Below are 12095 nucleotides of genomic sequence, written 5' to 3' on the forward strand. Positions count from 1 at the left end.
ATAACCAAACTTTTTGTTAAGCTTTTCTGATATCTCCAGCTCCCTGAACTTTCGTCCACCCTCAGCCTGAGCCAGCATACAGCCCCCTTAAAGGATCCCTCCCAGAAATTAAGCTAGCCTCAGGGTAAAACAATCTCTGATCTACTAGCTAATCCCACCATCCCTTCATCCCACTTTCTCACACCTGGTTCTCTCTAGCTTTGTTTCCTGCTCTGTAAAAGGGAAACCCTTTTTGCCTAACTCTGGAGAGGATTGCACATTTTTAAAGTAGCCCCCCTCCCCCATTACAATAATCATTTTGAACTAAAGTTTCTCCTTCCTAAGTCTGGATTTGTTTTTTATTTGACACTCCTTTGTTGAATGAGGATAACAGTATGTCTGGCACACAGTAAGTGCTCAGTAAATGGAAGCTGCTATTATTATTACTGAAGATAACATCCCAAATGAGAAAGATGAGCCCCCACTCAGCTCCCAGCTTGGGTCCAGCTCCAGAGCCCACCCTTCCCACCACTAAGGCTCAGGAGAGCATGGCCCAGATGATGGGGGAAGCCATGTTTGGACCCTGTCATTTCAAAAGTGTATGGAAGGGCTTCCCTGGTGGTGCAGTGGTTGAGAGTCCGCCTGCCGATGCAGGGGACATGGGTTCGTGCCCCGGTCCGGGAAGATCCCACATGCTGCAGAGCGGCTGGGCCCATGAACCATGGCCGCTGAGCCTGCGCGTCCGGAGCCTGTGCTCCGCAACGGGAGAGGCCACAACAGTGAGAGGCCCCCGTACCGCCAAAAAAAAAAAAAAAAAAAAGAAATGCAACTTTATTTTTCTAAGGCTAAAGAATTTCTTATGTGAGCTCCTTTCAGCTGGGTGACAGAGATGCAATCTTCATCAATGTGGGGACACATCCCAGAGCTGCATCTAACAAAATGTCTGTGGGGAGGGTAAGCTGTAGCATCGGTCCACACCGGCATCTGCAAGTGAACATGGAGTGAACCAAGGTGCTGCCGAGTCATCCTTCTTCATAACCACAAGATCTGTCCGGGTCCAGCTCTGTCTCTCCTCCACTTCTGGGCTCTGTGCTTCTCTCCACTCCTCGGAGGTCATTAGGCAGCTCCCATCCTGGGTGGTCCATGCGAAAGAGATAGTCTCAGACTCTCTGAGGCCCTGTCTGGCTCCATGACAATCTGGGGCAACTCCTACTCACATTGAGCCTTGCAGAACCTGTGGGCTGCCTAAGGACCCTCTGCCTACACCAAACATGCAGCCATCACCTCTGTGCAGTCTGGTCAACTCCCTGGGGCCCTGTGAACTTAGATGTGGCCCCTTTGCTCTTGGATTGCTCAACCATTTGGGAGTTTACCAGCCTCCATCCTAGGACTTACTCAAATCTTAACATTTGTATTATAATTTCAGACTTCTTCTACCTAGCACTGATGACTAACCACATACTATCTTTTCCTTTATTTGTACATAATGACGTGGAAATACTTATAATTATAAAAGCAAGATACCAAAGTATATATATTTTATTACCCCAATGTTTAAAAAAAAAACTCTGCATAGGAAAAAAGACTGGAAAGAAATAAATCAAGACCATGTGGGGGACTTCCCTGGTGGCTAAGGATCCACCTGCCAATGCAGGGGACACAGGTTCGAGCCCTGGTCCAGGAAGATCCCACATGCTGAGGAGCAACTAAGCCCGCGAGCCACAACTACTGAAGCCCGCGCGCCTAGAGCCCGTGCTCCGCAACAAGAGAAGCCACCACAATGAGAAGCCCGCGCACCACAACAAAGAGTAGCACCCGCTCACCACAACTAGAGAAAGCCGGCGCAGCAACGAAAACCCAATGAAGCCAAACAAATAAATAAACAAATTAATTTAAAAAAAAAAGACCATGTGGTTGAAGGTGTGGTCCCTGGGAACAGCAGAGCAACTAGAACGAGACTAGAGCCATGGAGCTGCCCTATGAGCCCTAGATTGCTTATCTTCAGATGATATATGAGAAATAAACGTTTATCATGTTTAAACCAAAAATAAAAATGCCAACAGTGGTATTTAAAATAGTAGTGTAGTATTATGGATTTTTAATTTTTTATTTATCCATTTATCATTGTTTTTTCCCCTGGTTTACAAATATTTATGGTTAATTATATTTATATCGAAATAAATAAATGTATTTGTTAATTAGACACATTTTTACTGAGGGGTTAGTATGTGCCAGACACTGAGCAAAAAATTGAGGAAGAGGAATGAAAAAGACACACATGGTCCCTGACCTTGTAGAGGTGTTAATCTAGCAAAGAAAATAAGCATAAGACAAGTAAGGAGCAGTAGTGATGAGTACTGTCACAGACAAGTGCAAGATGCTAAGAGAATACAGGATAGGGGAGCGTATGAGAGCAGGGAACAGTCAGAAAAGTCTATTTTGAGGCCATAAAGCAAATTTCAACAGAGAGAACGCTTGCCGACCATAATGTAGTCACGTCTGCAATTGCTAACAAAAAGTTACCTAAAAAAACACCCATATGTTAGGAAATTAAGAGATACATTTCTAAATAACCTGTGGATCAAAGAAGAATTCATAATGGAAATTATAAAATATTTGAACAAAATTATTAGCTAAAGCAGTAGAAGAGAGACATTTATAGCCTTAAAATGCATATATTTGAAAGAAGACAGATTGAATAAAAATAAGTAAATATAATTTTTAAACACCTCAAGAATACCTTCGTGGGGACTTCCCTGGTGGCGCAGTGGTTAAGACTCTGCCTGCCAACACAGGGAACATGGTTTCAAGTCGTGGTCCGGGAAGATCCCACATGCCGCGGAGCAACTAAGCCCGTGTGCCACAACTACTGAGCCTGTGCTCTAGAGCCCCCGAGCCACAACTACTGAGCCCACGTGCCACAACTACTGAAGCCTGCGCACCTAGAGCCCATGCTCTGCAACAAGAGAAGCCACCACAGTGAGAAGCCCGTGCACCGCAACGAAGAGTAGCCCCAACTCGCCGCAATGAGAGAAAGCCCGCAGCAAGGAAGACCCAATACAGCCATAAATAAATAAATAAACAAGTAAATGTATTTTTTTTAAAAAGAGGGAAGTTTTTAAAAAAGAAAAAAAGAATACCTTCATGATCTTGGAGTTGAGAAAAAATTTTTAAACATGACACAAAAGAAATTAACTATAAAGGGAAAAATTATAAATAAGACTAAATTCAAGTTAAGGACTTCTTCCAATTTTAAAGTGAAAAGGCAAGTCACCAAATAGGAGAAAATATTTATAACACCTATAACTGACAAAGAGCCCATTACAAAAATATATAAATATATTCTACAAACCAAGAAGTAAAAGACCACTCAATCGGAAGATGTGCAAAAGATTTAAACAGGGTCAATTGTAGTAGCCCAGGCAAATAATAATAATATTAATAATGACGGTGGCTTTATCTAGGGTGATAACAGTAGGCTGGAGAGATGTGAATAGATTCAAGAGATATTTACATGGTAGAATATTTATAATCATAAAACATTTGCTTTATTTTAATTATATATATATAACTGTTCAATCAAAGCTTCAAATGTATTTTAATAAAAATTTCTATGACTTACCAAAAGATAAATTCCTCATTCTACAGAAGGTGGTATTCTTTGTGTGAGAGTTTTCTTTTCCTCAGCAGACTTCCTAACCTACCAAGGAATAGAATATCATGACTAGAAAGTGATAACATAAGAATTGTTTTTTGAATTATCAGTTTGATGCATAGAGGTTCATCTGGAGTTCTTTTTTTTTTTTTTTTGCGGTACGCGGGCCTCTCACTGTTGTGGCCTCTCCCGTTGCGGAGCACAGGCTCCGGACGCGCAGGCCCAGCGGCCATGGCTCACGGACACAGCCACTCTGCAGCATGTGGGATCTTCCCAGACCGGGGCATGAACCCGTGTCCCCTGCATCGGCAGGTGGACTCTCAACCACGGCGCCACCAGGGAAGCCCCTGGAGCTCTTTAACCTAGGTTGGCCAAAGGGGTTTCTGGCTGTCACCCATTGCTAACGTGAAGTTCAGTCAAGGTGACAGCAATGAGCAAATTTCACTTCCTCCTATCATCCCAAGGTCCCAGGGCCCCCTTTATCCCACCCATATCTGAATATAAGAAAGAGTCTTGGTCTATCTATTGCCATTGTTTTTCTCTGGCAGAGTGGCTGGGAGTATTTCGGACGCTGTTGGGCCACAACCAGGGTCTGAGGGCAGAGCGTCACATGCAGGGGAGGTAGAAAGGGCATCAAGATTATACAACTGACCATCCAGGACCCTGAAAGGGCTCAGACTTGTTTCCAGTGAGTCAGCCAAGGCTGGGCCAGACAAGATCTCGAATCCTGAAACCTCAGTTTCCTACTCCCAAAGCACCAGGAAAACAACACAAACAAGGTATCTGAGCTTCCTAAAATGAGATTAAACTGCTTCCACCATGAAGGTTTCCAAAGCCAAATGAAGTCAGGAATCATTTTTCATAAATATACTAAAGAACCATTCATTTCATATACACGAACTAGTAAGGCTGCATTACTCAAGGACTTTTAAATTCATTTTAGTGTGATTAACTGGGCTCCTAAAAGTAGGACTTGTTGGAGAGATTCAATCTGACATTTTAGAAATAAGGGGGAAAGGTGAGACATTTCAGATTGTTCTATAACGAAGAAAGTAAGAACTCTCCATGGGATACGGAAACATAAGTATAAACATTGTCAGTCATAACAGAGATTTCCTACTTCACAGTTTGGAGTTAGCTTATGCAGGTTGGAAGTCTAGCTCCACCGATTCTAGCTTCTAAATATGCAACCTTTGGCAAATGGCTTCACCTCCCTAGACCTCAGTTTTCTGCCCTAAGCAGGAGAAAAGTGGATAATAAAGTTCTCACCTCATAGGATTGTTGTGGGTATTAAATGAGATAACCCATATAAAGAACTTAAAACAAAGCCTGGCACATTCAGTAATAGCCGGGGTCATTCTAATTCCAGAGGCTGCTGGTAGCCGCCTCTAGACTGCCTTGAAGTGTAAAGGATGTTTCAGATGCTGAACAGTGGTTTCCTGGAAGTCACCAGCCCGTGGGCTAGAGAAGGGCCTGAGGCTTGAAGTCTTTGGGCTATCAAGCGGCCCACTGCACTCAAACCAGAGTTCTCCTGCCATCTAGTGCCCGATGGCAGCAAATGCCTAAATTCCAAAGTCAAGGCCCCTTTTCCTTGTGTCCCTCACTCATTATTCTCCTTTTCTACTCCAGGTTCCAAGTCAGCAAAACCACTTGGCTTCCCCAAAGCTTCACGCTGTTTCACACTCTGTTTTGTTTAGGCAGCTCCCCGTGCCTGGTATGGCATTCTCTTCACCGTCTCGTGTGCCAGGCAAAAACACCCACTTGTCGTATCCTCTAAGGAAGCTTTCCTGAGACACTTGAACTGCTCACTTCCTTCTTGCCAGCCGCGGTCACCCCGTATTAGCACATCTCTTCCAACACTACCTGTCTGCTCCCTTCACCCTCACCAAAGCTCCCCTGTGGACCCTTGCCCCTACCGCTGTGCCTCGTGCCTAGCACGCACCAGCTACAGTTGTCCCTTGGTATCCGCGGGGGGTTGGTTACAGGACCCACTGCGCACACCAAGTCCTGACACCGACACTCAAGTATCATAGTCGGCCCTCCGTATCTGCGGATGCGGAATCCAGGGATACCGAGGGACGACTGCGTGTGTTTAATCAATGAATACACAGGACATTAAAGTTGGAGGTGGGGTTGGGCATTCCTGATAGAACTGCTCCAGGAGCTCAGAAACAGCCCACTGTTACTGCCGTATAAATGCTTCATTGTCGATTGAATATCTGTAGCCCCTGCGTTGCTCCTTTGAGGTTAATAATTTATTAGAAATAAATGCATAAACATACATCTACCAACAATCCAACAGTTCCACTTCTAGATATTTACCCAAGAGAAATGGACATCTATGTCTACAAAAGACTTGCTCAAGGATGTTCATAGTCACCACTTTATTCAGAATAGCTAATAACTGGGAAAGACCCAAATGTCCATCAACAGATGAATGGAAAAACAAATTGTTGTATGTCCATTCAATGGAATACTATTCAGCAGCAAAAAGGAACTGAAGATAAGGCTCAATCTCAAAAGCGTTATGTTAGGTGAAGAAGCCAAACCCCCCAGAAAAGTACATAGGAATGATTTATAAATTCTAGAAAGGGAAAGTGTAATCTGTCGTGATAGAAAGCGGATCAGTGGTTGCCTGGGGTCTGGAGTGGGGAGATAGGGAGGGAATGAGCGGGGATTGACTGGGAAAGGGCAAGGTTTGTTAAGACACATCAAGGTGTTTACATCTAAGATCTGCGCACATATCTGCTATGTTAATTATATTAAATATTTTTTCACTTTCTTTCAGCAGAGATTGGCACAACATTGTAAATACTTCAATTAAAAAAAAAAGTACAAGGCTTCCCTGGTGGCGCAGTGGTTGGGAGTCCGCCTGCCGATGCAGGGGACACGGGTTCGGGCGCCGGTCCGGGAGGATCCCACATGCCGCGGAGGGGCTGGGCCCGTGAGCCATGGCCGCTGGGCCTGCGCGTCCGGAGCCTGTGCTCCGCGGCGGGAGAGGCCACAGCAGTGAGAGGCCCGCGTACCCCAAAATACATACATACATACATACATACATACATACATACATAAGAGGGACGGAGGGAGGTAGAGGGAAAAATGCAGTCTCGGCGCTTGCACTGCCGGCGGAGGTGGGCGAACTAGGTGAAGAAGGCCGAGAGGTGGGCGGGGACTCCAGGTGGAAGGGCCAGGGAGCGCGGGCAGAAGCTAGCCGCCGGACATGCAGTTGCTCCTCTCGGACGCTAGGCGGTGGCGTGGGCCCGGAAAGGGCGCGCCGCGGTGACCCGGGAAGAGGCGGCGAGGGGGCGGGCTCGTGCCCGGGAGTCCATGTGGGCGCCGGCGCGGCGCGGAGCAGCGCCGTGTCGCCATGGCGGAGCTGCAGCAGCTCCGGGTGCAGGAGGCGGTGGACTCTATGGTGAAGAGTCTGGAGAGAGAGAACATCCGGAAGATGCAGGTAGCGGGTCGGGGGCCGACCCGGGGGGAGCCAAGGCGGTCCGGGATTCCTGGCCCCTTCCCTCAGCCGTCGCACGATCCCCGGCGCCACTGCCTCCCTCCCTGCAGACCCGGGTCGGGGTGTCACTGGGGTCGTCGCGGCATCCTTGGAAGCTCGGCTCACCCTCAGACAGAACTTCTGGAGCTTCGGCTGAGCGGATGAAATCTGTGCTCCCTCGCCCGTCTGCCCCCAAGGCCAGGCCGGGGGAGGGGGTGTCCCCGGGCCAGGGTTAAGAAGCTCCCGGTGTAAGATGTTAGGCCTCCCCGACCTTCCCCACTTGCGCGGCCCCTTCTGCAGGTGAGCAGCCAGAGGCCCGGAAAGAGCACAGCCAGGGTGAAAGACCGGAAAGGGGACTGCGCTCGGCCTCCTCAATGGCCAGGTCATGCCCTGTTCTGTTGCACCGAACCTGGCTCCACACAGCGCTGGCTTATGTGCTGTTCCGCTTTGATCTCCTAAATGTTTTGTGGCTGCTGGTCCTGCTTCCCTAACCGGATTGTGGGTTTCCCTTGTAAAGGTGCCCCTGGAGTCAGTGGACCAGTTGCCCTCTGGTGGAATGTAGGTTACTAGATTGCTGACCTCTGAACCCTGTGGTTTAGGCGCCAGGTTTTCAGAGCTTGGCTTCATCTGACCCTCCACCACCTTCCCTGTCCACCCAGCCTTCGATTCAACAAGTGCCAATGAGCTAGCGGCAAGCAGGCTGTGAAACACTACGCTAGGCACCGAGGATAATGTTCCTGTTCGTGGTTTTAAGGTCCTGATGTCTATTCTAAGGAGAGGTGCGGGTATGATGCTTCTCCTAGCCTCTGTTGCACTCCGTGGTCATCTCTGTCCCGGAGGCTTTCCTACCTAACCTCCCTCTGCCCTCCCCCCCACAGGGCCTCATGTTCCGGTGCAGCGCCGGCTGTTGTGAGGACAGCCAGGCGTCCATGCAGCAAGTGCACCAGTGCATTGAGCGCTGCCATGCACCTCTGGCTCAAGCCCAGGCCCTGGTGACCAGCGAGTTGGAGAAGTTCCAGGTGAGGAATTACAAACAAATGACTCTAGCCCTTGCTGTTGCTCTTTTGCAGATGACAAGCATTTGTTCAAAACTCTTAGCTTTAGTGTCTTGGTTCTGTGTTAACATTTGTGACAGTCCTATGGCCAACTACTCTTTACACAGTTTCAAATTTTGGAAAAAGTCCTGGAGATTGAGTGCTGTAAAAATTTCCCATAGAAACAATGTAAAAGGGAGTTAACCAAGGGAGTTCATGACCAAGAGCCTTATGTTTTTTCCCCCATAAATATCAAATACATATGTGTACTGTACAGTATAAAGCTTTCTAAAACATATTAATTCATTCTTACAACAGCAGAATCTCCAGGAAAGTGGAATGGGCCAGTCTTTAAAGCGTACAGATTAGAACAAGATCCTGCCGTCATTTTGTGGATATACCCACCCAGGATGCTCCTACTTGCTACACCCAGGGGGCAGCTCCTGTGTCACTAAAGAGCGGCCATTTATATGAAGAATTATTATTGTTGACTCACTGATGCCTGACTCACAAGCCTCTTTGAGGTCACTAAGAAGCCCCCCTACAGTATCCCTCTCTGGAGCAAAGGGTATCCACAACTTCCTTTTACTCCCTTCCTCTGGATATACTTTCCTGGAACTTGGGGAAGCAGGGCCCACCTCTGAACCAGTTTTCATAGCCTGGGATTCTGCTCAAATGGAAAAATTATATCTAATGTGGTACAGTTTTACATTCTGTATAAAATTCTTCAAAATTACTGACACTATAAAAGAATAACTTCTCCAAGATCATGGAACTTCGGGGCTTTCTTTGTGTTTGACACTTTATTTTACAGATAGGGTCTTTCAAATTTTGATTCTTGAATTACTATACAACTTTCTTCTTCCATTCACTTTTCACTCCTCCAATCAGACTTACTTTCCCACTGTGCCGGAACCACTCTTGCCACTCCCTTCCATGGGAGTGGTCATTTCTCATTCTTCATCTTACTCAACCTACCTGCATCATTGACACAGTGGATTCCTCTCCCCCTCCTTAAAAATCTGTACTCAGTTGGCCACCAGGATAGGATGGCTCACTCTCCTGGTTTTCCACCTCTCTCCTCTCTCCTTTCTTGTTCTCATTTACTGTTTTTTTTCCCTCTCCAACCTCTGAAGAGCACTGGAGTGCCCAGGGCTGTCCTTGGATCTTTTTTCTTTTCAATCTAGTTCTCTAGTCTCATAGCAAATATCATCTATATGCTGACAACTCCTACATTCATATCTTTAGACCAGCTTTACTCCTGATCTCCAGATTCATATATCCAACTGTTTCCCCCAACATCTCCACTTATTTATTTTGTTTGTCTCTCTCCCCTCACTGGAATATCAGTTCAATGAAGGCAAGAACTTTATCTGTTTTACTCATTGCTGTATTCCCCAACATTAGAAGAGTCCCTAGCACATAGTAGATGCTCATTAAATATTCGTTGAATTGAGTATTTTTCTGTAGCAGGTACAGACCTTATAAAATCAAGGTGTTTGAAAGTCTGTAGTTGAGTAACAGTAGCCTCTAGTTCCTTCTCACCTCCTGGAAGGGGCTTCTGTACAATTTATTCTGTTATTCACCTGCTTTCTAGTGGTGCTTTCCCTGGGCCCTCATGGTGCCACCCTCTGTTTCAATCAGGACAGACTTGGTTAATTGCACGATAGTGTCACTTTAATTGATCAAGACAATCCACATAATATGTAGAAAAATACGTACCACAGAGCCTGGCACGTGATAAGCATTTGGTAAATAAAGGCCAGCCTTTCAGTTCCTCTACCCTTTTCCCTCTTGCCGCAGGACCGCCTGGCCCGGTGCACTATGCATTGCAACGACAAAGCCAAAGATTCAATTGATGCAGGGAGTAAAGAGCTTCAGGTGAAGCGGCAGCTGGAGCGTTGCGTGACCACGTGTGTGGATGACCACATGAACCTCATCCCAACCATGACCAAGAAGATGAAAGAGTCTCTATCATCCATTGGGAAATAGATGTCTGCTATTGGCCATCGGGGCTGAAGGCAGGAGTCTATTTAAAAAGAGAAATGGGGATTTGGGTTTTCTAAGGAAAGTTTATGAATGAGGAAATTAAGGATGGCAGCAAGTTTAAGGCCTACATCACTTGCCTCTGGACACTGGTTCCTTTGTGTTTGAAACCTAGAAAGTGAAAAAACCTGGTGCTAAAATTGGGGTCAGAGATAGCACAGGAGAGTCTCTGTGAGCCTGAATTTCATGTGGCAAGTGCTTATCCTGGCAACAGGGAGTCTCCCTTGTACCAAACCAGAGCCCTCCAAGGTACCAGATTCTCTTAGTACACAGATACCAACAGGCTGGCAGGTTCATCTGACCTGCTTATGAGCTGGTGGAGTGTGAGGAGAGGTGTTTCTGTTTGTTGTCAACCTCCTGTTTACCAGAAGGATCACTACAACATTTCCCACAAACTGGAAATAAAACAAAATCCATGAGGTCACTAATTTAGAAGGGGAAAGGGGGCTTCTGGGGATTTGTTTTGCGTGGTTTTGTTTTGTATACAAGGGCATGAAGCTACTTTAAGATGTATAGTTGGGAGAGGTAGTTTCGATAAAAACTTTGAAAGGGTCCTTGCAGATATTCATTTCTGGCCGTCAGGATGTGGATGCGCATTTCTTTAAATTCTCACACATGACATCTTTCAGCCTGGAGACCCTGCAAAAATATAAGAAGTGCTATCATACTGGTAGGGGAAGCAAACCTTCCCTCTGACTGGCAGCCATGATGAGCCCTGAGGCTGTCAGCAGCAGAGTCAGCCGAGTGACAAGACAATCTTGCAGTGACACTCACCCTTGAAGGGAAAGGGGATTTTGATTGTGCTATATGCTAGTCTTCAAGAATGAACAGTGAAAGAGGAATTGTTAGCTGCTTAATTAAGAGAGTTATGAAGTACTGGCTTTGGAAAAATCTGGTTTTTGTAAAACAAAATAGAATGAAAGCCTAAACCCAGTATTGCTTACTTTGCCCCCTGTGATAACAGAGCTCTGTTGAAACAATCCCTTGGCAACACGAAGGTCAAAGAAGAAAAAGTAAGCAACTCAGGGGCAAGCTGTGACTCCTTTAGAGCAAAAAACGGGACAGCCCTCCGGTACCAAATACTACTTGTGCGACATGCGTTGTTCTTGCCCCAGTTCTGGCACCTTATCATTGTATTAAGGACCTTGTGTTTTTACCAACTTATTACTTGAAATGATAATATAGCCTGTCTGTTTGCTGTTTCAAGACTGTGATATATTTTCCTAGTGGTTTGGTTTTAAAAATACATGACTTAATTTTTCTTCCACTATTGTGTTTCTTTGCTTATATCTGGCCAGTGAATATATAACTTTCTCAGGATGCTTCTCTTTGTAATGTGTGAAATAAATTTAAGAGGTCCAGGGGAGTGAAAATTAGTTATATGTTATGGTTCGGATGCTTGTAAATGAGAAGAACTTTGAGGGCATGCTAGGACACTACAAATTGAAGTCTGTTAATGTAAAAAGACAGAAACTATAAGGCTGAAAAAAAATTCAATATCCACATCAGTTCTCTAGCTTCAACTAAACACTAACAACAAAAAAGGGAAAAGACAGTTATGACCCCTCTAGAGAAAATGCAATGCCTGGGATTTTGAGCGCCAAGAGAGTACAAAATAGATGAGTTTAAGTCTTTACTATCACTGGTATTTAAATAGAGTCATTCCTGAACATTAGGAATGAACTGAATCTGAACCATCCCCTACTTAAAATCACTAATGCTTTTCTATTTTGGCCTAAGTCTTCTATAATCCCAATTGTATCTGATTCATAAATGTGGATGCACCTATTTTGGATAACTTAACTAGGAACAAGTCAGAGACCACGGTTTACACCTACACTCTTGATTTGAAAATCGTATTAGAGATCATTTGTGTGCTGCACTTCACGTT

At 45.6% G+C, this 12095-nt stretch overlaps 1 protein-coding gene and 1 long non-coding RNA gene across 2 annotated transcripts; one reads left to right on the plus strand and one right to left on the minus strand.

The window, feature by feature from the left end:
* Nucleotides 1–425: 425 nt before the first annotated feature.
* LOC308628074 lies at nt 426–6818 on the minus strand. The gene is made up of 3 exons (XR_014017492.1): nt 6703–6818; nt 3602–3679; nt 426–1111 (listed from the first exon to the last, which is right to left on the minus strand). It is a non-coding gene; the product is annotated as an uncharacterized lncRNA (long non-coding RNA).
* Nucleotides 6819–6921: 103 nt separating this feature from the next.
* Nucleotides 6922–11514, plus strand: FAM136A (family with sequence similarity 136 member A). Its single transcript, XM_081254615.1, has 3 exons — nt 6922–7088; nt 8003–8143; nt 9962–11514. Exons 1-3 carry the CDS (start codon nt 7002–7004, stop codon nt 10148–10150), a joined length of 417 nt encoding a protein of 138 aa, XP_081110741.1. The 5' UTR covers nt 6922–7001; the 3' UTR covers nt 10151–11514.
* The last annotated feature ends 581 nt before the right edge of the window (nt 11515–12095 follow it).

This window comes from Mesoplodon bidens (assembly GCF_964165515.1).
Source record: "Mesoplodon bidens genome assembly, chromosome: 14".
NCBI lineage: Eukaryota > Metazoa > Chordata > Mammalia > Artiodactyla > Ziphiidae > Mesoplodon > Mesoplodon bidens.

Excerpts from the sequence above, each read along its gene's own strand:
- FAM136A (XM_081254615.1), top strand. The coding sequence starts at position 7,002 with ATGGCGGAGCTGCAGCAGCTCCGGGTGCAGGAGGCGGTGGACTCTATG. Across the intron at positions 7,089-8,002 it reads AGAACATCCGGAAGATGCAG|GGCCTCATGTTCCGGTGCAG; the intron begins GTAGCGGGTCGG and ends TCCCCCCCACAG. Across the intron at positions 8,144-9,961 it reads GCGAGTTGGAGAAGTTCCAG|GACCGCCTGGCCCGGTGCAC; the intron begins GTGAGGAATTAC and ends CTCTTGCCGCAG.